General features: G+C 32.8%; 8 protein-coding genes across 20 annotated transcripts in view; 4 read left to right on the top strand and 4 right to left on the bottom strand.

Annotated features, from left to right (window-relative positions):
* Miga (mitoguardin) overlaps window positions 1-1,134 on the bottom strand; it is a 37,644-nt gene extending 36,510 nt beyond the window's left edge. For all 4 annotated transcript variants that reach the window (XM_018510446.1, XM_018510450.1, XM_018510447.1 and 1 more), the window contains exons 1-3: window positions 955-1,134; window positions 621-771; window positions 339-482 (exon numbers count right to left, since the gene is read on the bottom strand). In XM_018510446.1, coding sequence (XP_018365948.1) covers window positions 339-482; window positions 621-771; window positions 955-1,053 — 394 coding nt within the window. In that variant the 5' untranslated portion in view covers window positions 1,054-1,134. The remainder of the gene's footprint in view (window positions 1-338; window positions 483-620; window positions 772-954) is intronic.
* A 298-nt stretch (window positions 1,135-1,432) lies between these two features.
* Marcal1 (SWI/SNF-related matrix-associated actin-dependent regulator of chromatin subfamily A-like protein 1) lies at window positions 1,433-4,992 on the bottom strand. The gene is made up of 13 exons (XM_018510325.1): window positions 4,800-4,992; window positions 4,631-4,720; window positions 4,182-4,547; window positions 3,999-4,114; window positions 3,822-3,931; window positions 3,604-3,738; window positions 3,368-3,545; window positions 3,126-3,289; window positions 2,882-3,046; window positions 2,649-2,804; window positions 2,461-2,568; window positions 1,926-2,100; window positions 1,433-1,838 (listed from the first exon to the last, which is right to left on the bottom strand). The coding sequence occupies exons 2-13, from the start codon at window positions 4,632-4,634 to the stop codon at window positions 1,482-1,484; spliced, it is 2,034 nt and encodes a 677-aa protein (XP_018365827.1). The 5' UTR covers window positions 4,635-4,720; window positions 4,800-4,992; the 3' UTR covers window positions 1,433-1,481.
* A 1,631-nt stretch (window positions 4,993-6,623) lies between these two features.
* Window positions 6,624-9,114, top strand: LOC108763087 (Phosphotyrosyl phosphatase activator). Its single transcript, XM_018510420.1, has 9 exons — window positions 6,624-6,721; window positions 6,814-7,075; window positions 7,169-7,254; window positions 7,652-7,855; window positions 7,954-8,171; window positions 8,260-8,384; window positions 8,490-8,590; window positions 8,693-8,800; window positions 8,863-9,114. The coding sequence occupies exons 2-9, from the start codon at window positions 7,033-7,035 to the stop codon at window positions 9,016-9,018; spliced, it is 1,041 nt and encodes a 346-aa protein (XP_018365922.1). The 5' UTR covers window positions 6,624-6,721; window positions 6,814-7,032; the 3' UTR covers window positions 9,019-9,114.
* Window positions 9,115-9,465: 351 nt separating this feature from the next.
* Window positions 9,466-11,853, top strand: O-fut1 (O-fucosyltransferase 1). Its single transcript, XM_018510418.1, has 7 exons — window positions 9,466-9,543; window positions 9,830-9,984; window positions 10,060-10,175; window positions 10,628-10,751; window positions 10,841-11,214; window positions 11,312-11,548; window positions 11,609-11,853. Exons 2-7 carry the CDS (start codon window positions 9,876-9,878, stop codon window positions 11,792-11,794), a joined length of 1,146 nt encoding a protein of 381 aa, XP_018365920.1. The 5' UTR covers window positions 9,466-9,543; window positions 9,830-9,875; the 3' UTR covers window positions 11,795-11,853.
* Window positions 11,854-11,917: 64 nt separating this feature from the next.
* On the bottom strand, window positions 11,918-18,857 carry LOC108763082 (carnitine O-acetyltransferase). Of its 10 annotated transcripts, none has more exons than XM_018510414.1 (13): window positions 18,816-18,857; window positions 15,853-15,928; window positions 15,647-15,777; window positions 15,452-15,587; window positions 15,208-15,380; window positions 14,989-15,142; window positions 14,765-14,930; window positions 14,465-14,652; window positions 14,255-14,355; window positions 14,059-14,184; window positions 13,662-13,986; window positions 12,433-12,570; window positions 11,918-12,322 (listed from the first exon to the last, which is right to left on the bottom strand). In XM_018510414.1, the coding sequence occupies exons 2-13, from the start codon at window positions 15,886-15,888 to the stop codon at window positions 12,125-12,127; spliced, it is 1,872 nt and encodes a 623-aa protein (XP_018365916.1). In that variant the 5' UTR covers window positions 15,889-15,928; window positions 18,816-18,857; the 3' UTR covers window positions 11,918-12,124. The 10 variants fall into 10 exon arrangements, with proteins under 10 accessions (XP_018365916.1, XP_018365913.1, XP_018365912.1 ...); XM_018510411.1 differs by having other exon boundaries at window positions 15,853-15,931; window positions 18,816-18,855; XM_018510410.1 differs by lacking the exon at window positions 18,816-18,857 and adding an exon at window positions 18,609-18,669.
* On the top strand, window positions 18,769-21,396 carry spn-F (C2H2-type zinc binding domain-containing protein spindle-F). Its single transcript, XM_018510419.1, has 5 exons — window positions 18,769-19,002; window positions 19,853-20,114; window positions 20,187-20,278; window positions 20,341-20,533; window positions 20,920-21,396. Exons 1-5 carry the CDS (start codon window positions 18,787-18,789, stop codon window positions 21,216-21,218), a joined length of 1,062 nt encoding a protein of 353 aa, XP_018365921.1. The 5' UTR covers window positions 18,769-18,786; the 3' UTR covers window positions 21,219-21,396.
* Window positions 21,397-21,517: 121 nt separating this feature from the next.
* On the bottom strand, window positions 21,518-22,971 carry mRpL32 (mitochondrial ribosomal protein L32). Its single transcript, XM_018510421.1, has 4 exons — window positions 22,869-22,971; window positions 22,398-22,646; window positions 21,811-21,953; window positions 21,518-21,725 (listed from the first exon to the last, which is right to left on the bottom strand). The coding sequence occupies exons 1-4, from the start codon at window positions 22,942-22,944 to the stop codon at window positions 21,606-21,608; spliced, it is 588 nt and encodes a 195-aa protein (XP_018365923.1). The 5' UTR covers window positions 22,945-22,971; the 3' UTR covers window positions 21,518-21,605.
* A 3,367-nt stretch (window positions 22,972-26,338) lies between these two features.
* Window positions 26,339-27,948, top strand: part of qless (decaprenyl diphosphate synthase subunit 1 qless) — a 57,428-nt gene continuing 55,818 nt past the window's right edge. Inside the window, exon 1 of the mRNA XM_018510417.1 lies at window positions 26,339-26,500. Coding sequence (XP_018365919.1) covers window positions 26,339-26,500 — 162 coding nt within the window. The remainder of the gene's footprint in view (window positions 26,501-27,948) is intronic.

The following is a 27,948-nucleotide window of genomic DNA, read 5'->3' as shown; positions in this document are numbered from 1 at the left end:
ATATATATATATATATATATATATATATATATATATATATATATATATATATATATATGTATCCTAAATTTTTATTTAAAAAATCAAGAAGTATACGAAAATATTTTTAAATACAAATCGAATATAATTTCCCAATAGATTTGGGCTGCGTTCCACTTAACGCTCGCAACACTTGTGAGCATCGTTTGTCCTTGTTTAACATTTGATAAAAGATGAAATGATTCCATGAGCATTGTGTTAATGGAACGCAACCTTGATATCATTGATTATACATTTCAGCTATTTTTTTATATAAAGTATATCTGAATTATTAATGATAAATTGCATCAAAAACTTACCAAGAACACCATATTGTTGTGGAGTAAGTTTTTCATTATCGTCTGGACCCCCTGGCACAGAGGAGATGAGTGATGCACGATCACTAATGTGACTTCTAGTGCTGGCTTCACTTCTTCTTGCCCAAGATGCTTGTGACAGTACATCTAGATGTTTAGTGTAACAAAACATTTTACTTTATTATATAATCATTAATAAATTTAAATGTATTCAAGTTTTACATTGCGTTTTAACTTCATAATTAAATTGGTTTATGTAATGTGACAGCGTATCAATAGTATTACCAAAATTAGCGTTCTTAATATTTCCTAATCTTGTTTTATAGTCTCTGTAATGCCTTCTGGAAGGTGGAATAGGGTGTCTTCGTCGTCTCTTCAAAAACTGTGCTAGTCCTCCCAATAATATTGAACCGCTAGTGAAGCAGATAATAAAAATCTGAAAGAAATCCATACAACTAACAAACTTGTACTCGTGTCATCAAATTTAAATTTTAATAATAAAATCCCCGTTCAATTGTTACCCTGACCTTGTAATTTTTTTGCATTATTATGTAATAATTAAGTGCAAATAGTGAAAGTATTTACTCTAACCTTGAGAAGTCGCCGACTTCACTCTTACCTTTTGCGTGCGAGATAAGTGTATTGCCGGTAATGAGAACATGTAACGATGATACAACGTGCCAAAGAATTGCCGCACGTTGAAAAGAGACATTGTCATTCACTTTGTTATAAACAACATTAACCAAAATTCACGCGTGCTGCCGAATCCTCGTTGATCCTCGTTGTGTGAAAGCTGCCATCTGCTGAACGTTACCACGGGTTCGTAATCATTCGCAGCCGGTTGTATAAAACTTACCCGATAAAACAGACTACATTCTCGTAATTGTATCGCTCTCCTTTTTTTTGCAAAAATTTACTCATTTGATTTAATACTTAAAACAGGACAGACTTGATCTGGTATTCGGTGAAATTTCACCTGAATAATAATAAAAAAAATTAAATCCGAGATGAAACACATAGAATCTTTTATTTTTTCTACATATAAAAAATATGTTTTTGAAAATAGCAAATTAGAATACATTTTATTTTTTCTTCATACAAAAAATATGTCTGAAAATAGCAAGAGAATACTAAATTATTGTCCATTCACATATCCCAATCACAGGAGTCAAAGCATTCATTATCGACTTCGAGTAACTCTTTAATATTTGAAGGAGACTCTTCTGAAATTGCTGGAGAAATCTCCATATCGTGCTGCGATCCAGAGGACGAAGAAATATTTAAGAAAGAAGTCAAGTTTCGTTGCTTGCTATTCTGCACTGCGATGTTGACGTTATTTATTGAGAGATCCTGTTTGAGACCGACTGCATTCAGAATATCCTTTTTCTTGTTAAGCAACGGCCATATATAATCATCCGCAGTATTTTGCGCTATCAAGTATTCGATTTTGACAGTATTGTTTTGCCCGATTCTATGCACTCTGTCTTCCGCTTGGGACAAGATCTGAAAATGATACCATGCATTAACGTGAGATGAATTTTATATATACTGTATTAAGATTTGCTTTTTTTTTTGGTAAACATTAATTACACCGGGGTTCCAAAATAATTCGGTGAAGACCACGAAATTTGCGGCCGTTAATGTAACACCTGCGTTCACAGCGGTGATTGACAGAACCGCCGCTAAACATTCATCACATTCTTGAAACTTGTCGATCAAAAGTTGCCTCTGTTCTGAATTAGTTTTGCCATCGATTCTTATATACCTGGAAATTGTCATAATTGCGATATATGACGTACTGACGATAATTATAAAAACTTAAACAGATAACTACTCAATTTAGGCTCTAATGAATGAAATAATAAATTAAAAATTAAAAGAAGTCTTTCAGAGCTAACACAAATTGTTAGTGTAAGAATATATATACTTTATTAAAAAAGATAAACATATATACTGATTATACATATATTTTTATTTTGCTTGGATCTTCTTCAATATAATCTTAATATTAAAAATTTAACGGTGAAATTCATCAGGAACATAATTATAAAAAGAATTAACACGGTTATACGTTAAATTAAACTCAAATGATTCTCACATCTATATCCTATTAATAAAAACTTACGCTATGTCTACAGATTCAGCAGCTTCGCAAATAGCATCCAAAATAATTTGATGATGACCAAACAAAATACATTTTTTCTTATCTTTAAATAGGTTTGTAACGTAATTGCTGTAATGTACCAATGTTAAATTAATTAAAATAGAAATTATTTACTTTCTTTAAAAAATATAAGTATACTATTTACCCACCGTACTGCCTTCACTTTCGCATAGCTAGTCTGGGAATAATATTGTATTAGAGCATTATGCCTTTCCAAAGCCGTAATATTTGTTTGCAATCGTTGCGACATCTCCCACATTTTCTTGCCAGTTTTGATCAAATCTGGATCTAAAATAATCACCTCCCTAAAACACATAAATAAATAAAAATATGCTTAGACTTCTAATCAAGTTGCTGACATAAAAATATTTTCTTTTAAAACCTATTCTTAGACGGCATCTGATTTAAAACGTCAGCTTTCAGCCTTCGAATCATGCAATTCGATTTCAACAGCACTTGTAACTCTTGTGAATTCGAGGAGCCTAGGAAGTCCCAACCATACACAGACCTCTGTCCTGCGCAATAACGTATACCATAGTCCTCATAGCTGCAAAATAATACTTATAAAATATATGCCTGTTTACATAAATAAAGCAAGTATCAAACTATCTAGTCTTTCTAATTACCTCATAAAACGTGGAACAGCAAGGCTAATCTGTGTATACAATTCGATTGGTCTTGACAGAGCCGGAGTGCCTGTGAGCAGTACAATATGACGTGCATGGGCACATATTCGACTAGCAGCTTGAAATCGCGCAGTCTTACTGCTCTTCAAAACGTGGGATTCGTCCTACAATTTTATAAAATGCAATAGCAATAACAACGTTTATATTTGATTTATTAAAAAATAACGTATATATTTATATACCAGAATAACAAATCCATAAATATGTTTCGCAAAAGTATTTTCGGCTCGCACCAACAACTCATATGATGTTATAGTGATTTTGTCATCTTCAATGCGATCTTTTGTGTGCTCAAATTGATTAATGTAATGTACAGGTACAGATGGTAAGAATTTACAGATTGACGAAGACCATTGGTACCTATATAAAGCATCTCTAATATTAATACTTTCATTACATCAATTACAACAGAACTTACCTCACTGATGAAGGAGTTACAATAAGAAGTGGCCAACTTTCCTTATAATAATGTGCAATGCCTAATGCTTGTATAGTTTTTCCTAAACCCATATCATCTGCAATCATACAACGACCATTTTTCGATATACCATAGCTGGAATAAATTATACAAAATATATTAATAAAAACATATGTATAAAATACAAACACAGTAATTGTATATAAAAATAGATTTACCAAATGCCCTCTCGTTGAAACGGCATTAAAGATTTTGTTAACTTTTCATCAATTTTTGATAAATCATGTTCTGGCAATTGAGTGTCTGACTTTAAGTTTTTTTTAAATATCTAAAATAGGAATATATGCGATTATATTTGTAGCTTCTTAATGTATTTTTACTTCATTTCTAATTACCCGAAAAACAGCCTCTGGTATCTTTGTTATTGATAAATCACAATGTTTAGAATGCAATGTCTTTAATACACTATTATAATCATTGAGATGAAAATTCCATATTCTGGATTGCGGATCTGTAAAATTAAATATTAATAAAAATTATAAATATTGTATGCATTAAGTTAAGCAACTTATAGTTACCATATATTCTGCTTGGAACTGTTCTAAATGTATCAATAATTTCAGGTATAAATGCTGATAATTCTATGGCAAATCTATCAATGCTGACCATATAACATTTTGCTGTTACAGATACCATTGGATTGAAAAATTTTCTGATTTCTATAGGATTGAAACGATTGTTTGTTTTGTTTTGTCGTAGAATATTTTCATTGACATTTAAGTTTGTTTTGTTTTGTTGTGCAATATTTTCATTGTCATTTAATTTTGACAGTTGATGAGTTCGATTACTTATGGATGTACTTTGTGCTTTTAATTGAGATTGCTGCCTCCTCTGCAATGCTAATAAACGCTTTTTCTCAATTTCTTCGGGACTACACGTTTTATCTACAAAAGGAATCGTTTTTTAATGATTTACTATAAAATATTGCTTCCTGAAGATAAAATATTGTCTTTACAAAAAACTTTACCCATTTTATTTCCTTTGGCGTAATTCAACGATTACAACAAATATATATTATTGCAATATCTTAAAATGTAATAGCGTCCCAATTTATTTCCTACAAAGGATAACGTAATAGGTAATCCTACACTAATATTTCATTATTCATTATAAATATAAGTTACATTCGAGCTTACCGCTGGTGCAAAACGCATTACTCTTACAAATCTTAAATATTATTAAATAAAAAGTAAACAATAAATTTATTGAAAATATCAATTATCATGCTTCTCATGTTTCACTATCACTGGCTACGTTCGGAATCGTCGCTCGGATGTTTAACATCTAAACAAGGACAGATGATCAATCGGAGGCATCTGAGCGACGTTCCCGAACGCAGCCACTATAAACAAAAACATCGATAGTTCTTTCTAGTTCTTCACTAGTCACATGTATATCGCGCAACTTAATTTTTTTCCTTAAAATTCCCTAAAAATTTCCCTAGTTAGATAGGTGTGACTGGTGTAGGGCTGATGTCACAGGCGTCATTTCGGCAGCGAAACAAAATTCAACCAATCGTAACGTACTAATAGAAACAGATATCGCGCAGAAAATATAAAAGTACTTCGTGATTGGTTGAATTTTATTCCGCTGCCGCTTGAACCACTTATAGCGTTTTCGGCCCGATCGGGTTTGCACCAACCTGGGTTGGATTAATCTTTCCTATTGGTTGACATCACCTGCTCTACCAATAGGAGAGTACAAAACGCCATTAATCCAACCCAGGTTGGTGCAAACCTAGCCGGGCCGAAAACGCTATTAATGTGACATCAGCCTAACGGCCCGTCTACAATACACGGAGTAAAAAATTGACCAATCACAGACGAATGTGAGAAAAATAATCGACTGTGATTGGTCAATTTCTTACTCTTACTTCTTACTCCGTGTATTGTAGACGGGCCTTCATGCGTCTACAATGGACAGTAGTGGATTAAAGAGTAGGCGTAGAAATCAACAAATTATAATCGAATGTGAGAAAAATAATTAACTATCATTGGTCGATTTCTACGTCTACTCTTTAATCCACTACTGTTACTAGTACTGCCCATTGTAGACGACGCATCATGGCTCCTGCACACTGAAAACGCTTGCCGCGCGGCAAAATGCGACGCGGTAACCAATGAACATATTAGGAGCAGTAAGCTTATTGGCTGCCGCGTCACGTTTTACCGCGCGGTAAACGTTTCCGCGTCCTGTGTGCAAGAGCCATCAGGTCAATATTGAGAAGGTTCCGATTGCACACATTGCATATTGCACACATGTGTCGCTAGTTGGCCAATTTAAAAATAAAATATTCTCATTGGTAAAGCAGTGAAAAATTACTAGACACCAGCTGATATGAGTGGTGTGTGCAATCGGGATTGTAGACAAACGGGATCCTCCCACAATATTAAGACCATTTCTTATGGTTTAAGGCTTAAAAATCTATTGTAGATCTGGGGTAGAGCTGCCGCAGACAAAATTTCTGTAGTAGTAATCTTAAGATGTGAACTTAAGCCAATGAGCCAATTAGGATACTGCTTTAGATCTACGTACTTTAACGGAAACAGAAATAGTAGTAAACTTATCCATAAGGCGAGTTTTAACCGGTTGAAATTCACCTTATTGCGAAATTATAGATAAGTTTACTGTTATTTCCATTTCCGTTAGATTATGTAGACTTAAAGCAATATCCTGATTGGCTCATCGGTTTAAGTTTACATCTTATGGTACGACCAATGTAGAATGGCCTTAATTTTGGCCTGAAAAAGCAGGAAATTCAAACGCAAGACCGAAAAATCTAGTATACTATGAATGAAATTAATCTTCTCTTATTAAACATAATATTATATCAATTAGTATATTATTGAGCATTTTGTATTAACGCGACACGTATTTTATTAAAAGCAACTTCATAAGGTGTTATTGTTTCAAGCTTTCGATTTCAATGGAAACTTCCTTTAACATAGCTAGCGCGTTGCGTGGTAAAAAGTTGACAACTGATGATTTTGTTGCAAGGTCATGGGCATCATTAATTATTGTTTCTGTCTACAGTTCATTCACTTACGTCATATATGAGGTATAGAACAATTTGTGCGCAAGTGAAAAATATTTTTGTTTGAAGTATTCTTGTTGGGAGGTTATAAATTAAATTTCTTAATCTATTATTAGGTTAGATTTCATCATTGATAATTGTTGAGTTTAGCTCCAACCCCATAGCTTATCGTTTGCTGTATACGGAGTACAAAATTTTAACAATGGATGATGATATCATTTAATTACGTCTAATCGTTGCGCCTAAGCAAGATGCTGTCACTGTTAAAAAATACCATTGCATTGCCTTAACGGAGCTAATCATTAATATCGTAGCTGCATCCTCAAGTGTTTATCATGTCAACACCAAAATTTCCTTTGAAGGAAAGTGTAGTATCTTGTATGTATTGCAATATATATGTGTATATATATATATATATATGATAAAATTGATTAACTTTTGTAAAAATTACATGTTAATATATTATTTCAGCCAAGCAGCATGAATTTATCGTGCCAAAAAAGTGTGTCAAGACACCAAACGATCTAGCCCTTTGGCAAAGATCAGAAGCTTATTATGTAAGAATTTTCACAGTTTATTTTTCATTGGAACTTTATTTTAATTAGTATATGATTATATGATAAGATATTCCATATGTATCACAGAAAAAACATAAAATTATTGTACATTTACTAGTCAATGTGTATTTTTGTAAAATTTTAACAAAAGCATCAATTAAATATAAGAATGCCTAATATTTCTAGTAAATTATTAATTTACTAAATAATGCATTTGCTGGAACACAATCATAATATATTACAAATTATTTGTTACAACAAAAATATATACTTTAGTAAATGTACTTATATATTAACTAAATTTTATGCTTTTACTGTGACATGTTTAGTATGTATATATTTGTATAAATAAAAAATAATATTATTTAAATATATTTTTATAAAATATTATTTGTAGGAATATCTAGGATTTATTTTGACGTTAAACAGTGCTGTTCAAGGGACTGCTTTGGACGCACAATGTCCACAGTCACCTGTAATAAACAATGTTGTACAGATGTTGAATAGATTTGATGAATGGATAACAGAAATTCCACCTACCGAACAACCACAGCGATTTGGCAACAAGTCATTTCGCACCTGGCATGAGAGACTACAGCAGGTATGTTATTTATAACAGTGTTATATTTAAAAATGTAAATTACTCTTAAGGTATTGAAAAATTGTAAGATATTTAATTTATGATTACTCTTATTACAGAATGCTGCAGAAGAATTGAAGCAAGTTTTGCCAGAAGATATATATCGTGCGATCCCAGAGATAGTGCAGTATTTATATGAAAGTTTTGGGAATCCAACTCGCATCGACTATGGAACAGGCCACGAAATGGCTTTCCTTATGTTCCTCTGCTGTATGTTCAAGATAGGTGCATTTGAAGAAAATGATAAGATTGCTGTTGTAGTAAAAGTGTTTAATAGGTACTTTAATTTGATTTAATATATTACATGATCTCTTATTATCTTCCCAAATTATTTAGTTATTTAAATCGCGTTTTTCTCGGCTTAGGTATTTGGAATTGGTGCGTAGGCTTCAGCTGATATACCGTATGGAGCCAGCGGGTAGTCATGGTGTTTGGAGTTTGGATGATTATCAATTTGTGCCCTTCATATGGGGAAGTGCTCAACTCATTGGTATTAATTTTTATATATATTTTTCAATATATTCTTTAGCGATAATATAATATAGTAATTAAAAAATTTCTTCTGTTTCTAAAATTATATAATTTAATATTTTAGGACATCCTCGGATAGAACCACGTCATTTTGTAGATCAAGGTATTGTGGAAGCTTACAGCAAAAAATACATGTTTCTTGGCTGCATTGAATTTATCTCAAAGGTATATAAAGATATTTATATAAAGATTTTGTGTTTTTTTAGTGTGATTTAACTTACTTAAGATTAAGGAACTTACATTTTGATAATAATTATGTTTTATTAGGTGAAAATAGGACCTTTTGCCGAGCACTCAAATCAGTTATGGAATGTTAGTGCAGTGTCCTCATGGTCGAAAGTGAACAGTGGTCTTATAAAAATGTATCAGGCTGAGGTAATTATAGTCGATGGAAGTTAGAAAAAAGAATTGTTAACTCTATCGTATCTGTTTGCTAGGTATTGGCGAAGTTTCCAGTTATTCAACACGTTTTCTTTGGTTCTCTGCTACCATTGACACCAATGGTCCCGAAATGTTCTAAACCGACCGTTACTCCAAATTACAAAAAAACTGTTGATGACAATGAGCCACCGCCACCAGCGGTGCCACAATGAAAATTACATTTGTAATAAATATTGTTACTCTTGAACTACTTTATCACATTTCCAAGTATTTATTATAAAATATTACATTGCCCTCTTCTTTTCACTCCTTTCATTTTATGATATTTTTATTTTAGATGCATTTTCTAGCATGTTAGAGATTTATATTATATTTATTACAAAACACAGTATCTTCATTGTTGAGAAATGTAAAAAAATAAACAATGCAAATTTGTTTAGATGACATATACAAAATTATACATTATTTATGATTCTGTAATCGTTGATTTTCTGAATAAAAATAATAGATTTACATCTCACAGAAATCTGAAGTCCTATGAAAAACGACGTGTTTTATTTCATTATAAATATTGATTTTTATAAAATCGCGCTAATATTTTTAGCTTATGAGATGCTTACTATTTTGATGACGTACAAAGTCTTGCATGCTTCTGACCGACGTTTGTCTCCATGGGAACCGGAAAAACAGTGTTGCTACCCACTGTATACTTAACCTCAAACATCTTATACGAAAAGGTTTGTGTACAAACATATTACAAGAACTTATAAAGTAGGCGTCATATAATTTTAAGAAGAGGTTTTTCTTTTTCTTTTCTTTTTTCAAAATGGATTTCCGATCCACTAAGGTGGGTCACAGTATCATAAGTTGAAAACAGACCAAAAAGTCCAGTTGATCCTATGTCCTGCCTGTCCATCTGTCTAAGGAAAGATTGACTGGTTGAAGACATAAAATCCTACCAACCGGTGGAAGTAACTTAAAAAATTAACCGAATTTACAAAGATATTAATGCTATTGTTACAGAGTGACAAATATCGGGGAGATTCGTGAAAGTTACACATAATTTGCCATGATTAGGATATCAATTTTTATGTTATTTTTGACAAACTTTTACACCACACTTTGCCAGGATGTTGAGATTGATGCAAATGGCTACATTGTTTACTGTCCCTGCATGGGTAAAATCTTGATTTTTATCACATCTATGATATCATCAAACAAGTTAATAATAATCTTTGTTATCCTTATTCCAGGCCGCTTCGGTAACCAGGCAGATCATTTTCTAGGAGTCCTCGGATTTGCCCAGGCTTTAAATCGTACTCTTGTATTACCGCCATGGGTTGAATATCACACTGGAGAGACAAGATCTGTAAGCATAAGGCTTACCCTGGTGACAATTTTTCTTATAATTTTTATATGAATTGGAACAATTTTTAGAAATACTCAGAAATATTCGGAAAGTTTACATCTCAGAATTTTTCATACATGTGAATTCTGAAATATTCTGATAGATTTCTCATCCCATAATTAAAAAAAATATTTTTTAATTTTTTTAGATTTTATAACGTTTCATCAGAAATTATTCTTACAAAAAATCTTAGAAATCTTATGATATTTCATAATTAACATATATGGAAAATTCTGAGAAAAGATGTAGATTAGAGAGGTGTTCTAATTCGTATAAAAAATGTGAGAAGGTTATAAAATTATATAGAAATTCTGAAAAATTATATGAAAAATTCTGAGAAAAATTTTTACTAGGGTATGTGTAATATTATTCGTAAATTTTATAACAGTATCAAATATCTAATTTTATTCTAGGTGCAAGTACCATTTAATACTTATTTTAATGTTTCTCACGTACAAAGTTGCCACAGAGCAATATTAATGGAAGATTTTATGAAGGATATTGCGCCAAAGATATGGCCACCTGAAAAAAGAACATGTAAGTTCTAATTCTAATTCTTTTGAAGAAGCAAAATATTTTAATGTTAATTCTTTTGAAAGAAATATGAATTCTTTATTCTTTCCCAGCTTTCTGTTACGAAGCCCGTGTAGGTAGCAATGGAACATCTTGCAACGCGAAACAAGGAAATCCATTTGGTCCCTTCTGGGACACATATAGCATAGATTTCGTTAAATCAGAATTTTACAAACCACTCCATTATCATGACGTATATTATACCCAGACGAAACAACAGTGGAATCAGTATTATCCAGCCGAAACTTGGCCGGTATTAGCGTTCACGGGTGCACCCGCCAGTTTCCCAGTCCAACCTGTGAACAAGCCTTTGCAGAAATGTCTCAATTGGAATAACGATATCCTGAATAAAGCGAAGGCGTTTATAAAGAAAACATTGCCGAGGGGCGCGTTTGTTGGCATACATTTGCGAAATGGGATCGATTGGGTATGTGGCATGTGGTATTCATATTTTTATACAGAGAATATACTATTAATATCCTACAGGGAATACTGATCTCCTATTTATTATATTCGCTTTTCAGGAACGCGCCTGCGAACATATACCATCTGCGCCAGATCTTTTTGCTGCTCCTCAGTGTCTCGGTTATCAAAACGAACGTGGCAAAGCAACCCTCTCAATGTGCTTACCGTCGTTTGATGTGATAATAACTCAGCTGAAGCGTGTTATTCGCAATGGCAAAAATATCAAGTCTGTGTTTGTAGCGTCTGACAATGATTACATGTTGGACAGATTCGGAGAAGCTTTGTCGCGTATGGAGGTAAATTCGTTTATTACTATCATGTCATCAATTAATGCTAATGTTATAATTTCTGCGTAGATATCTGTGTTCCGACAAGAACCACCGGTATCCTCTCATTTGGATCTGGCCATTCTCGGAAGATCCAACTACTTCATAGGAAATTGCATTTCTTCTTTCACCGCTTTTGTGGCCAGAGAAAGAGAGGTCAGGGGATATCCTACGTTCTTCTGGGGTTACCCTCCCAAAACCAGAACAGAACTGTGATATTATATTGTGTAACATAATACTTGCCAAGTGCGCAATCATCAGTTTTTTGATAATTTTTATATTTATATATTATTGTATTAAGTATTTTCATGATGAGATTAACGTTATATGTATGTTTATTATGATAAAATACAATTGTGGCATTTACAGAGTAGACCAAGCCATACTATATAAAGTGTTTTCGATCTTCAGAATATATTTCGCAATAAAAAAAGTTTATGCCGAAGCAAATTTGTTTGACTCGAGCATCTCGTTTTTTGCTATCGTATATAATATAAAAATATCAAACTCTTTTTTCCGTCGCACAAAAATTGCGAACATACAATTTTATTCGCTTCCTATGTCTCGCATATCGCACAATGTCTGCTGTAAAACACAAGCGAAATCTCTCGTATTAGTCTCGTTGCACGATTTAAACGACGAACAGGCAAATAGAATATCCTTCGGTCGCGGATTATAGCAGCAACCATAACCATCGGGTACAACCGGTCCATAGCACATAAAAGATGCTGACTTATATGGCACCTTTAAATTACAAAAGTATATTGATTAAGAAATACGCTTATCTTTTTGTTAAAATATTTTCACGTTACTGTTTTACCAAAAATTTTTTTTGAAAGCCAACTTTGAATTACCTGACTTGATGTTAAATTGAAATATGTACTTCTGGTGTAACCAACGTCTTTATACAATTCTGGGAGCTCCATTCCTTCGCTTTTCGCTATCATTTTTAAACCAAATAAATGCCGATCGACGCCTTGACCCGTCGCAGCCTATTTTAATGTTTTTTTAAAACTAAATTAAGTTAAAAGTTAATGGCTTATAAAATTAATAAAATTAAGTTAAAAGTTGAAGAAATAAAGAATGAATTTAATAAAAGTTAAGTTAAGATCGAATTAACTTAAGTTTAAAAAAAAGTTAATTTTGAAAAAAATTATTTTTGAGATCAAAATTTCCTAATTTTTCTCTCTCTCTTAAAATGAGATTACTTTAAATAACACTTAAAAATATAGATTATTAGGTAAATTTAATTTTATAGTCACATGTAAGTTACTTATATATAATAACAGTCACACCATATAAGACGTTTTAGAAAAAATCTTACGAAAGAGAAGGGTATATGTTTGCATTATTTTTCTTTCTTTAACCATTTTCTAACTTTCTTTAATTTCTGAAACGACTGCTTATGCATGTCTACGACTACATCGACTAGATATTTGTTACAAAAAATATACGTAAAAATTTAGAAAATGGGTGGATATGCATACTGTTCTACAACAATTCTTCATCTAAGGCTCATTTCATATTTATGTTGCTGAAATATAACGTTTATGATACCTAAAATTAGTGTGATTTAAATATAAGCGGGAATTAATAAAACCTAGCGAGTCAATAAAATGCCGTATGGTGTAGCTCTTATTATAGATCTTTCATCATAAAATCATTGAACTTTTTCTAAATTAATTCTCTAATGTTTGATTTTAAAAGAAAAAAAATATTAGCATTAAGAGATAAAAAAATTTTTAATTAAAAAAAAGTTAATAAATTAAAGTTTACAAGCAAAAGTTAATAAATTAAAGTTTACAACCAAATTAAGTTAAAAATCAATGCATTTAAAATTAACTAAGTTAAGTTAAAAGTTATTAACTTTTTAACTTTTTTTTTAACTTTTAACACGTTTTATGTAGTTACTACCCAACCCTGATTATTCGGATACTACACATAATGCCTGGCCAATATGTACAATGCTCGATTAATGTTATTCAGGCCCAAAGTATTCAAATTTCTCATAACATATACATTATATATTATGAAGATAATAATTAAAGAGACGTATTATAATTAAAGTAGACATATATCTCACTTGTGCGGCGTATTCTTTATGAGCATTTATAGCTCTAATCATCATTTCCTTCTTTTGTTGTTTGCTCTTGCCTTCTTCAGGAAGCATTACTTTTGCGAACTCGACCGACTCGGTGCTGGTCGACCTGATACACTCGGTTCTGGCATTAATAAATCTTCGTAATGCCGCGCTTTCGTAATGAGCTGGTGCCTTCCTTTGTAAATTATAGAAAGTCACTTGCATCGCGATCTGAATAAAACTGTCGGGACTCAATTTAATTGCTTTTATAGCGTCTGCGCCGAATTTATCGAATGTAAAACATTCCATATCTATGTCGTCTGAGAGTCTAAAAAATCACAAATATTATACATCAAACAGTACTAGCGTAATTATAATCATAAAGGGATAATCAACCTACTTATCTACCGTATCAGTAGCTATTTCGATTGCACAGTCTATAGCGTCGTTAGTTTCAAACTTCAAAAGTTCTGGTCTAGGGAAATCCGCAGACTTTCCGTTCCTTGCGCTATTTTCTCTTGCCGCGCTGAAAATAGATTGAAATTATTATTTGCTTTTATTAAAATAACATTTTATGGGGCACAATTATTATTTACATATATTTTAATACATAATCGTGAAGGACAGCAACTGGAACTCCTTCACATGGACTGTGTTCGTATTCCATACCAATGTAACCATCAGTGGATATTATATACTGTAAAGATATATATGTCCCTTGTTTATCTCATCAAAAAAGATACTATGTTAAATATTTGGTTTATCTAAAACATTTATTCATAATAAATGTTAATCAGATAGTTTACCTGTACAGTTTTGTCATGCCATCTGTTTCCAGCGTTTACGTAGCTACTATAGCCTGTCATAGATTGAACTGCTCTAACTGAAGCATTGTTCTTTTCCTTAAAAGCATCTTTAGGTAAATCCTTATCCAGACACAATATAAACAAGGAACTTTCTATATCCTTGATTATATTCTTATTGTTACCCAGTTCTGAAAATAATAATGATGATTTGAGATTAAAAATTATACAAAAAATTGTACAATAAACACAAATTGTATAAAGGTAAAGAAAAACAAAAAACAAGGTAAAACTGAAACAAACCTAAAAGTAAGCTGTAATCTTTTGCCCAAGCATCTCTGTCATTTCCAGTTAAAATTCCTATAGACTTTCCTTGAGTACTTGAGCGATCTGCGATATCTTTTACAGCAGCTACGAGCTTGCCCTCGCTTAAAATGCCGTCTTTATCAACAACACAAAGTTTAAAGAACTGTAATACAGATAGAATATATCCAGCTATATTGTTCCATTATACTGATTATACTTACATTATTATTGCTTATGATTATTATGTGTTTGGCCTCGTCTGTATGTAACAATTTGTCGACTACTTCGTTAGGCCGCCTGTGGGTGCCAAGAATCATGCCGTAAGGCTGCATATCAAGTGGATCATTGCGAGCCATTTCTTGTTTAATCTTTCCACTACAATATTATTGTCAGTGAATACCACAAGGAGCAAAAATTTTCATAAACTACGTAAAACTTACCTCTTAACCATCTCATTATAATTACACACTGCAGCAACGAGACGTGCTGCATACACATACATCTCATCTGGTCGATGAAAAGTAACCGGAGGCCCAACAGTTCCAGGACTGGAATGCACGATCACAGGCAAACGGTATCCTAAATATGCAACTTCTAGCCACCATTCTTTCATCTAAAATAAGTAGATGCTAATTTGTATAATTTATCTAATATTAATTTTAAAAAGTATAGATATACAAGTACCCAGTTATCAGTGTTCTGATATCTGTCCAATAATTTGGCATGTAAACGAGGTCCTGCGCCTGTGTGGATTATAAATTCACCAACAATCCTCTCTGTATTTTTATATTCATTGTCAGTCAATAATGGCTTTAAGGATCTATAATTAATAAATTATAATAACGATACTTGAAGATAAAAAGGTATATAGACATGTACCTCAGGTAACGTTCTGCAGTTTGCTTGAGATCGGGAACAGGCTGTTTTGGGATTGGTTGCTGATTTAGGTTTAATGTTGTTATAGATGCTCCATGAAGAATAGACGGTGTCTTCCGCAATCCATTGTAGACCTGTTGATTCAATCAATTCTATCAAAGAGATTTTACTTTTTTTTCTGTAAAAAATACATACATGTATGCACTTACTGTATACTTCGATACATTGGAGAGTACTTTGTACATAGCTGGTTTCTCTAAAGAACTCGAGCCTAATCTTGCTGTACTGCTAAAGAACAAATATTAACAGATATTGACATTTCAAAGATAAGCAAATGTAATTATGAAATAAACGCGTTATCATGTAGGAAGTATTCAATGGAAATTACTGTTAAGTTACGCATCACACTCTGCTATCAAGTTTTCAAAATATCTCAGCTGTCATCTGTCACACTCATACATGTATATTAGATGCGTAAGCTCGTATATACACACACATACATACATGTGGCTTGGCTAAATCAGTGCACCAAGATAAATGACTTGCGTGATGACAGCAATGACAGTTCTGTATTACCATGAGGCTATATTGCTATAAATTGTCACCAATTATGTCATGGATGATGGACATTGGACCGGCCAATTACAATATAATTGAAATACGCTTAGTCATATCATGTATATATTATCTGAGGAGCACATTTAGGATTATTTTAACAATTAGTACATACGCGTCCATATGGTGAAAGTTCTTTCTTGTAAGTGAAAGGAGTAAATGTTGTACAGACCAGTCAGTGGTCAAAGCTCGATTGACAGTATGTCTCTCTTATCTTCGCGTGTATATATGTATACAAGTATGTAAATTCTTCTAGTCGTGTATTCGATAAAAAAACGTCTGAAGTGGACAAGTTATCCAAGCTGCAGAACAACAAGTCATTATATGATATTAACTCTCATACATAGGTTTTTCGTGTCCATGCATTAAAAATAATCATTTTTGTACTTTAATAAAATAAAAAACTGCTTTTTTCTTCAAAAATCAAAGTTACAATTTTTATATCAAAACTGAATTATTTTCTTTTTCTGGTGCAGAAAGTAATTTTCATAATTTTTCTAAACATTTTTTTCAATATTTGCATAGCAAAATAATTTAGTAGAGACCTTATAAAGAATATGTGTGAATTTTTACAGAATTTTTCGAGCCTTAAAATCGCGTCGAACACGAATGACCCATGTGTGCCGTCCAAAGGTACCAAAAATAAGTGATGTTCGAAGGTTAAATGTCACAATGACTTCAAAATAATCATTAAAGTCATTTTTCAATCATTTCCGATTCATTTTAATGTCGTTCTGATGTTATCGTGACTTTTATTGTTCTACTTAGGTAAAGTAATATTATTAGCAATCATTAGCAATAATAGCAATTAAAAAAATCAAAACCTTTGTTTGTTATATTTTATTGAATTGTTTAAGATGGCTGTGGTATAGTGTGTGATTACGATATTGAATTAATCAAATAACGTGACTGTTGTACACAAATTTTTATAAAATTTATTGTAAAATATTTATTGTAAAATAGAGTTAGTTTTTTAAATAACATTTTGATTCAGTAAAAAATTATTAAGGAAATAAATACATCACACATCGTCGAAATTCATTATATAATAATCTGATAATAATATATATAAAATATATGTGTTCGTATAATAGATTTTTGCAAAATCAAGCCTCTCGAATTTTTTAAAAATATGATGTTGCAAATGGTAATACAGTAACCAATCAATTTATCGCTTTTCTGTAAGAGCGGGAGATTAATTGGCTAGGCATCACTGACGTTGGCCATTAAGGGCCGTGTACATGGAAATAGTAAGTTAATTATAAAAAAATTTATCAATCACTGTCGAACGTAAGAACAATCGACTATGGATGCTTCCCAACAAGACAGACACAATGAATCATTACATCCTTGTTGGTCTCCTACATTAAACAAGGATGAAACGATACACAGTGTCTGAATGTATTCTGTAATAGGCCTTCTACAATAAGTCGCAAGTCAGAACGTCAGAAGTCTTAACCAGTCTTAACAAAGTCGTTCAAGTTGACTATTGGCCAACTTCACCGATTATGACTTAAGATCGCTTAAAACTTCTGACTTGCGGCTTATTGTAGAAGGCCCATAACTCTTTACGTAAGTTTGGTTATCATTATAACGTCGTGCAGCTTTTTCATTATGTTAAAAAAGTTGCGTAACGATGTTATAACGATAACGAAACTTGCGTTAAAAGTTATACAGAATATAGCCTGGAATAACCCTGCAAGCCTTGTTATGTACTTGCTGAAAAGTACCCTATAGTTGGTGAATTTCTTACGGCTTACAATTTACTATTTCCATTGCACACAGACTTTCTAATGTCTGTTTCCACCAATGTAGATTAACTTTAATCTCAGTTCAACTTACTCTTCTTTTTCTAGTTCTAAAAATTAAAAAAAGACGAAGAGTAAGTTGAACCGAGATTAAAGTTAATCTACATTGATGGAAATAGGCAATAAAGACCTTTATTTTAAAAAACTTGTTCTTTTTTAACTAAACTTCTACCATTCTGCAGAAAAAAAAAGAAAAGAAATCGTGCAAGAAATTCAGCTCGTTCAGTTGAAAAGAACAGTCTTTTACATTGGCAGCAGTGCGATAATCGAACCAGCTGTTATCGTTGTAACGTTATATTTTAAAAGTACAATATGGCACAATACAGATCCCCCCTGCCGTTGCTCCAGCAGGAAAACATCGGAAAATGGGGAATTACCGATGTCGCCTTATTCCGCGGTAATATAACGGCTTTCGCAAATGTTAGCAGCGTGGAATAGCACAGAAAATACTTGTTACTTTTCATCGAGGGAGGCCGAGGCCGGCGTGAGCTTATTTGGAGCATACTTGTATCCTTGCAGACAAAATGTGAGGACTACCTAACCTCGTATTCACGGCGAGTAAATATACGGATACGTTTTTGGTAAGGCAGGTGATAAAACTTCGCCGAGGAAGTTAGCAGAGCGCAAAACGCTAGAAGCGACACGCAGAGTGTGAAACGGTTGTCGTTGATTTAACCTCGATTTAAACGACGAATTCTCCGCCGACCAACGTGTTACACGATGAACGTCGAGAACGTGGAGAATGATACCTTTGGATCGTACTGTGCCCTGTTGGTCGCCTTCAAGACCATGAAGGAACGTTGCCAGCAATTGCAGACACGATTGGCGACAGTGGAGGAAGAAAATATGTGTCTTAGGCTTGAATGTGGCAGAGACATGACTACAGCTGTTGTCAAAGTTGACAAAAGTGACAAATCTGCACTGCAAACTCTGCAGGTTCGTCAAGTCAATGGCTGCGTTTAGCAGAGAAAACAACTTTGCAATTGTTAGAAAATTCTTTAATATTATTGGTTTAGATCCAGTAAGGAACTTAAAAACAAGATTACTCATACTAAAAAATTTTACAACAATTGTGGAGCTGCTTTCTCTAATAAGCACAGCCAGTGGCATTCAGCAAAATATTTATTTTGCAACCCCGTTGAAAGTTTCTTTTTACTAAAATAAGACTATTTCTCTAAATTTAAAAGTATAATTCAATTAATACAACACATTTGATAAGAGTTGACTTGCTGAATTCAATCAATAGATAACAAATAATTGAAGATTTTATCCCTTAAATTGTGCTACAATACTCAAGGTACAATGCAGATTGTAAAAGAGATTTATTGTCAAGAATTTAAAATCTTTGAAAGTAACCTTTTCTATTCTTTTTCAAGTAGGCTCTTCTTCTCTATTTTGCCACAAGATTTGTTTGGTTCTTTTGGCTGTTTAGCTACATAATTAAGAACAATAAATATAAAAAACAATATTGTTTAAAAAGTACAGTAAGTTTTGTGTACTTATTTCCTTCAGTAATGTAAAACTAAAGAAGAGATGTAAAAATGAAGGATTAAGGAATATTTTTCATTGTTTCGCATTTGCATTTGTGATATTTATACACACTTAAGATACAGTCAATGCAATATTACAAATGCTTTGAAACATTTTTTGATTGGTTAATTGGTAAAATTCTTTCTTGTGGTCAATTAAACTGGTGGTTAATTAAATGCTTCAAAGCATTTGTAGTGAGCTTTTGACTGTATCCTTAATGATATATATTTAAAAATAATACATTTTTGGATTATAGGAAAAGATAGAGGAACTTACAAAACAAAAGGCTCAGCTGTCTCATCACATTTTCATGGTAGCAGCGGAAAATCGTCAGTTATGGAACAGGTTAACAAGATTAACTAAATCTAATAAATCATTAGGTAGCCAGTTAACGAAGATCTCGGATACGCTTAAACAGCATCCTGCTACACAGCCGTCTGACATTATTTCGTACAACTTTCGCGATGTGGCTAATTTCGATAAACATGATGCTAAGACGTATTTATTAACTACAGATGGTTGGTATCGATTTAAAATCAAACATACTGTACTCAATTTCTTATTACAATAAACAATTTTTGTTGTTGCAGGTGAAACAGAGCAAAGCCTAGAAGAAATATCTCTTCGACTAATAAATAGTATTATGTTAGAAAAGTCAGATCTCGAACAGCAATGTGCAGAGGTAAAGAAATAAAACTTATAGTCATTTAACATCTTTTATGCAATGTTTGTTGTTTCATGCAGATGATGGAGTTAAACGATAGTTCCGAATTAAATTTACAAAATGTTGGTTTCACGTATCCAGATGATTCTGACACAGATTCATTAGAGCAACTGAAACAGCATGAAATTCGATTATCTCAAACCAAGGATGCCTTACTTGGACAACAAACTAGGTTAAAGAGGGCCTTACAGAATCTTAAAAAAATGAGGAAAGGTAAGACTCAATCAAGTATAGTCAATTTAATCGATTATTATTCTTTTTTGTGGCATTTGTTGACACTAGAAACTGTATAACTGTTTGGCCATGAATGATTTTGTGTCAAAATCCTCAAGAAAGAAAGATATATATACTTTTTCTCTGATATATACTATCTTACTTTAATTTATACTGACTTATAAACTTTAACATATACTTCTCGTTCTATAATTTTAATTGAGATTATAGAGTGAACAGTATAAGTTGGAGGTGATAGTATAATATATATACAGGAAGAAAGTATATCTTTCTCTCTCATAGGATTTTTATAGAATTGCTTGTGACTAGACTCTAGTTGACACTATGAAAAATTTATAGAAATTAATTAATTTCAAATGTTTCAGGAATGATATGTAATAATTGTCAAAAAAATGCAAATAAAAAAATGTGCCAAACAGGCACACAATTTGATTCCGATGATAGTTTCAAAGAACATCGAGCTACTCAGACTAGTCCCACGTCTCCGAGTCTTTCTATGAAAAAATATCCTAATCTGAACGATAATATAGATGTTGATATCAATACATGCCCATTGTGCGGAATTGTTTATGAAAAGTCTATACCGTTTGCGGAATTCCATGAACATGTCTTAAGCCATTTTGCCAAGGAAATGTCTACAGAAGATTTCGAGCTAGTACATTGATTTTAGCATCAAAACTAGTGAATCATTCACACAAAATTTTCTTTAGATTTTAACATATATAAGGAAATTTATGGTGATTGGGAAATATTGAAATAGATAAAAGAAGCTCGATGATAGTAGTATAATTTATATAAACGAGACAATACTGTAAGTTGCAAAAGTATTTATTTTTGTATCAATAAACACAATCACGAAATAAAAATGAAATATTTTCCATCGCAAAAAGGATATTAGAAAAAAATGAATATTTACGTAATAAAATGTTTTAATATTTTTTTAATCTCCAAAAATTGCAGATATTAACCCATTTCTCAATGGATGTATTCTTCAGATTTGTAATCTAAGCTTTTTTGACTATAAAAGATTAAACCTGATTTCAAATGCACTTTACGAAAGATTGGTAGGTTTAACATCCTTTCTATCCGATGGTTCCTGTGATGTTGGTTCCAGCAAATTCTGATGGAACCATGAAGGCCTTTTCTTTGGCATCTCGACTATTCTTTGATTCTGAAATGAAACATATATTAAACTCACACATTTAACAAGTAAGCAAAATTAAATTCTATATCGATAATTCATATATTACTAATACCTTCCAAAAATCGTGTGTTTTAGAATCTTTTTCTCCATCATATAATACAATTACATTTTGTTCTACTGGACTCAGACCTAATTTCTTTTGAATAGCATCTTGCATTTCTTTAGTTTCGAGTTTTACTTTTTCGTAACAATGTCCTATATAACAAACAGATACATATGAACCATTGCAAATTTTCCTTACACATTCTTATATTCAAGAATATGTAGAAAACTACTTTATAATATTTTTTATAATCTATAACAGACCTATCCAATTTGAGCTCTGAAGCCAAAATGCAAAGCCATCGACTCAAAAAAATTTAATGTATGATTTTAGGGACTGTAAAATATTGATAAGTGTCACTCAGATGTATATCAATATCTTACATTCCCTGAAATCTTACATTGAATTTTTTGCGTCAATGGCTTCGCGTTTTGGCTCCAGAACTCAAATTGGATAGGTCTGATCCATGGCTGTGTTCTAAAATTCACTGCCAGTGCTGAAAATGTATAATATACGTAATGTAAACTATAGATTTTCAGCGCTGGCAGTGAATTTTAGAGAACACAGCTTATAATATCTTATTAGATGATATTTACCACATAGACGGCCAGCTTCGTAATGATGACCACAATTCACACACAGTAATATATTCGTTTTTGCAATAGGTGGCTTCCATATATATTTCTCTACTCCAAATCTTCTGTTATATCTTGCTTCCAGAGTACGTCTTTTTTTTGGGACCGCCCATAAAAAGCCATTGTCGAAAATTTCTTTTAGACTACTGAAATGGTTTCCAGATTTCGGTTCATTCAAGAAACCGTTGCAATCGACTGTACATAGTGATCCTATAACAGAAAATTGAAAAGCTTTTTAAATTTCAATAAGTGTGTCAACAAAATTTATTCCATTTAACGCGTATTACTAAAAATTTTTAATATCGATGCGTAAAGTTAATTTTTTAAACTTTAGTTGAGGTTAGGAAATATAGTAAAAGGTAACTTATTCATATTAACTTTTAAAATTGATTTACTAAGAATATGTGTTTATATGTATTAATTTTCAATTACCTGGAGGAAAACCGCGACCAAAAATGATTTGAATTGCTTGTTCAAATTTTCGAATAGCTAAACTTAACCTATTCATTGTGCTACCAATTATTGTACTAGTCAAAATCAGTGATCACGAGTTCCGACTGGTTCCGACAGCATCGCTGTTTACACAGTAGACTTAAAGATAATAGCAGAATATTGACAATATCGACTGTCAATATAAATTTCTCGACCGTCGATGTCCCAGATCTACCGCTTTATCTGCTAAGATTCCTGAAGTCATTTTGAAATGAAAATTTTTATAAATTTTGTTTTCACAATATACCACCAATTATAAATGCTTATAATACGTTTTATCCAGGATACATCCTGATAATGTCCTTAGTATGTTCAAAGGACATATGGACGTTCTTTGGACATCCTCAGGACGTCCCCTGGAGGTCTGTTGTTAGGGAATTCAAAAACTATTATAGTCTCGACAATTTGATATTTATAGAATTTTCATCATAAAATAACTTCATGAATCTACCATTAGCAAATAGGGCGGTATATATGCCCGTATATTTAATAATCAGACCTTATTATATTTAAGGCTTCCTTAAATTTATTTTCAGGTACTCTACGAATTATTTTATCAACATATACAAAGCATCACAAGATGAATTTAAAGAAGCCTTAAATATTAGGTTTGATTATAATGAATACGGGAATTACTTAGACAATGAAAGGAATAAAGAACAAGGAGAATATAGATTTCAAACCTATCAGAAGCTGTATGTATATTCCATTATATTTGGTTTCCGGTTAGTTAAAATTTATTATTTCTTATTGCTTTTTTTTATTGTAGTGACCCACACAGCACAAAGAGTTCAAAAAGAATTTAGTAGTGATATGTTATCAATTCTGAATTTATTTTCAGATGTAAAAAGACAAGGTTGGGAAATAACGTGTTACTTATTGTAACGACGTTATATTTTCGTTCCTTTTTTTGGTAACGATATTTATCTACGCCGTTACTTTTTTTTATTAGTAACAAAAAAGTAACGATGTTACGTTTTCTTTAGTAACGAATAACTAAATTAGTAACTCCGTTACTCTTTTATCGTTATTTTTTTATAGATCATGGCCCCGTCACGGACAATAAGATTATAGGTACTAAATAAACCAAAAACTTTTAGCCTATTTTTTGTTTTATTCACTATTCTGGCTTTAGCATAAGAACACTAAAAATTAAAATATCTATTATATAATAAAATATCGTAAAAGTAAACATAAGTATATAAAATACTAATAAAAAATAAAAATGTTCAAAGATAAATATCTTTCTAAATATTTTATATTTAATTTATATTCTGTCTTAGAAGCCTGTTTCAACATTAAAAAAAAGTGTAATGATGCAGAAGACAGGCTTATTCGTTAACTGTGAAACTAGAGTCATTCGATGCATTTTTGCACGAAACCTGAATAGTCATCAGTTTTAACCATTAATATCTCACTTCGCCGGGCAGAGCCACTTATTTTTCTGCCAAATTTGTTCATTTTGTGCAAACGCGCGTTGAATCGCCCTAATTTCATCAAAATCGATGAGTAGACCCGTCTCCTGCATAATTAGAAAAAAAGTAACGAAAAGTAACGATTTTTTATCGTTACTTTTAAGTAACGGTAACGCGTAACTTTTCAGAATCGATAACGAGTAACGGTAACGAGTTACTTTTTACCGCAAATAACAGTAACGGTAATGCGTTTCTTTTAAAAAGTAACTTTCCAACCCTGCAAAAAGAATTCTTTTTCTGAAAAGAATTCTTGTTGCATCTCTGAAAATAAGCTTAGAATTGATAACATATTACTGAATTCTTTTTGAACTCTTTCGAACTCTATGCTCATATTAATAGTTACCCAGATATATAGCCAAGTCTATAGGGAACAGATTTTTTTAATGTCTGCTACACACTATGCCAACAAAATAGCAACAGAATTGTTACAGAATTAGATGTACATAATACTGTTGACAGACTGTTAGAAAAAACGTAACAAAATCGGCAGGATCTGCTCAGTTTCTACCAACAATTTGCCTTCACATTATGTCGACAGACAATGTTAACAGAACACAAGCCTGATGCGAACGCAGATTGCCGTTGTTTTCTGCTCGAACTTGCTGACAGTCTGCTAGAAGATTGCTGACATTTTGCTATCTGGCTAAATCTTATACTTAAGGCTTCCTTAAATTATATTTTAGATATTTTTAGATGCTCAGTAGCCAATAAAATAATTCGTAGAGCATCTGAAGATAAATTTAAGGAAGCCTTAAATATATAAAATCTATTACATGAATACAAACACTAATTATACATATTTATGATGCATTGATATCGTATGTTTTTAAAATTGGACTTAAGTAACTTTCCGGAGATGGACGGAGATGTTACTTTTATCGTTACTTTTGTGCTATTACTTTTTAAAACAAACGATTTGGTAATGACAATTTTTTTATGCCGATAGTTATAACTAGTTGAAAGCTAAGGCTGGGAACGTCATTTTTTAAAAGTAACATTTCCAATCTTATTTTTAATTAATTATCGTAATTATGTCATAAAAAATTGCAACGTCATTACTAAATCGTTGTTTTAAAAAGTAACGTAAAATAAGTAACTTCCCATTCCTGCTTTTTTCCATAATCCGCAAAGAATCGAATCCAGATGTTATCAATAAAAACATATACAGTTTTAAATAGAAATCAATATTGTCGTATTGATATTTAATATTTGTATACATATTTACTAATAATAATGATAATATAAGAATAAAAATAAGTTATAAAATTTTTTATACTATTTTAACCTTGGCTAATCGGCTGAATTTTAGCAGCCATGTGAAGTTATCTGCTTTTTGTATAATTCCTAAGTAGCACAGCAGCGTTTACAAAGCATTTACAAAGCGCTAAAAAAAGCAATTACATGCGATATATTTTTTAGCGCTTTGTTGACGCTTATTTGTAAGAGCTCTGTGTGCTACTCGGGTTATCTCAGTGTCAATATGACTGCATTCAGTAAGAAAGCAGTTCATTTGCAATTGCAATGTTGTAAAATTCTTTAACATGATTAGTTTATACATTCAGATCCAGCGAGGAAAATGTGCACTGCAGCCAGTATGTACCATTTAAACTGTGATTTTCTACGTGATAAACGTAGAAAGCGTTTAAAGCGCGTCTGCGACAAACATCACTGGCGATGTTTCCCACGACGCGCATGCGGCTTGCAGTGGTTCACAAAAGGCAGATAGCGGATCATCTAAAGTCGCGGAGCCGCTCTCATTCGTGGCCAGCGATCGCAATGGGACGGGACGGACGGGACGCAAGACGGGGAGAAGGTCGGCCGTCGGTTGGAGGAGGGGACGCGATTTTTCGAAGTGTTGGTGGGATCGAGTGATAGACGTCGTAAGAGGTACGGGCTCCTCGGGCAGTAGTGAGTCCCCTCACTATAGCCCTCGCGATGGCATGTATAGGATCGAGTAGGCTTTGTGCTCATGTGGAGAGACTGTGCCAGTTCGGACATTTCGCCCAATTACGGAGGAAAGTTTCGACTACGACATGTGTGAAATCGCGGTCGGTGCTCTCGTCGCGGACGAGCGGCACGCTCCTCCAACACTGCCAGGTACGTTAGCACGGCTTCTTTCACCCCTGTCTTCAACCCCGCCGCGATTTCACCCCGTTCAAATTGTCCCGCCTGGAGCGCGTCGTCCTGTTAGCCGACGGTCCGTCAGACGCGACGCGTCCGAGAAAACGTGTTGTCCCATTCAATTTTCCACGATTTTCGCGTTTCCTTTCGACCGTTCCGCCAACCTAACCTACACGCGGCAGTGACACCTAACCCCCGCCGTTTTATCACACGTCTCCGACGCGAGATGACAGCTGATCGAGACGGCGTGATCGAGTGGATCGTTTCGAAATTTCTTGAGGTACAGTCATCCGAGATTCGGGGAGGCTCGTTTAAATGATAACTCTGCGAGAACTCGGTAAAAAAATTACATAATATGTAGGACAGATACTAGTCGCACGAAACCCGGTTCTCCGGATCTTTACGAGGGAGATCGCGAGGTAGAACTTGTCGTCACGAAATAAAGTGTCAGAATCTCATCTTTCGTACATAAAATTCGTTAGTATGTGACATGTCGCAAGATGTTTGAAGCAGCACTATCTTGCTCCGGTATACGCCTGTCAGCTGGTCCTAGCAGACGCCGTATGATTCCTAGCAGACGCCGTATGAATCGTCTGCTAGTGACGTACTGAGATGTCAAATGAGCTACAATTTCTTGGCAAACGTAAAATTAAATCGAACGAGGATCGCATGTAACCGCTATAATTTATGCGCGTTTTTTCTCGATGTCCTTATGATAAGAGTTTTGGATAAAAAGCATAAGAAATCTCTGTGCGATTTTAGAGATTGCATTGACTACGTGAGCGAGTCGGCCGTACGCATGCGCGTAATAGAATTCGAACGCGCCAAAGTCCACAGGGAATTGAATGTGTATCTTGAAGTGAGACGAAAATTACAAAAGTGACTAAATTTCAATGGAATAATTATAATTTCATTGATCAAATGATCAATACCTATTAAATTTCCTCACTTTTGTAATTTTTACTTTGTTCTGAGATACACAGTCGACCCGCTGCATATCTTGAAATGAAATAAAAAGTATAAAAGCAAAAAAATTATAAAATTATAAAAATTATAAAATTTATGATGAACCGAGAGAAATGATAAAGGATGAGGAGAATGTACTAGAAAAATTGATTACCCAGGAAAAAATGTTCCATATTTAATTATATATAATTATATAAAAACTGCTATATTTTATATACAATTATATATAATTATATAAAAAATATGTAATATATATAACATTTTTTCCCAGGTAAGCAAATGTATATCGCAACTACTGTCAGGTGCCAAGATATTGTTATTTATTTCAACGTCTTTTGAGAGTATTTTTAAAAGACAGTAGTTTTTAACTCTTACTTTTGAATTCTCTTTTATATGAAGAGGAAGAGTTTATATAAGTTTTGGGGGGATTTTCACTTTGCCTATTTTAAATAAAGAAT

The sequence above is a fragment of the Trachymyrmex cornetzi genome, unplaced genomic scaffold (genome assembly GCF_001594075.2).
Source record: "Trachymyrmex cornetzi isolate Tcor2-1 unplaced genomic scaffold, Tcor1.1 scaffold335, whole genome shotgun sequence".
Lineage (NCBI taxonomy): Eukaryota > Metazoa > Arthropoda > Insecta > Hymenoptera > Formicidae > Trachymyrmex > Trachymyrmex cornetzi.
Note: the sequence above shows the minus strand (reverse complement) of the source record. Positions and strands in the feature narration are given on the sequence as shown.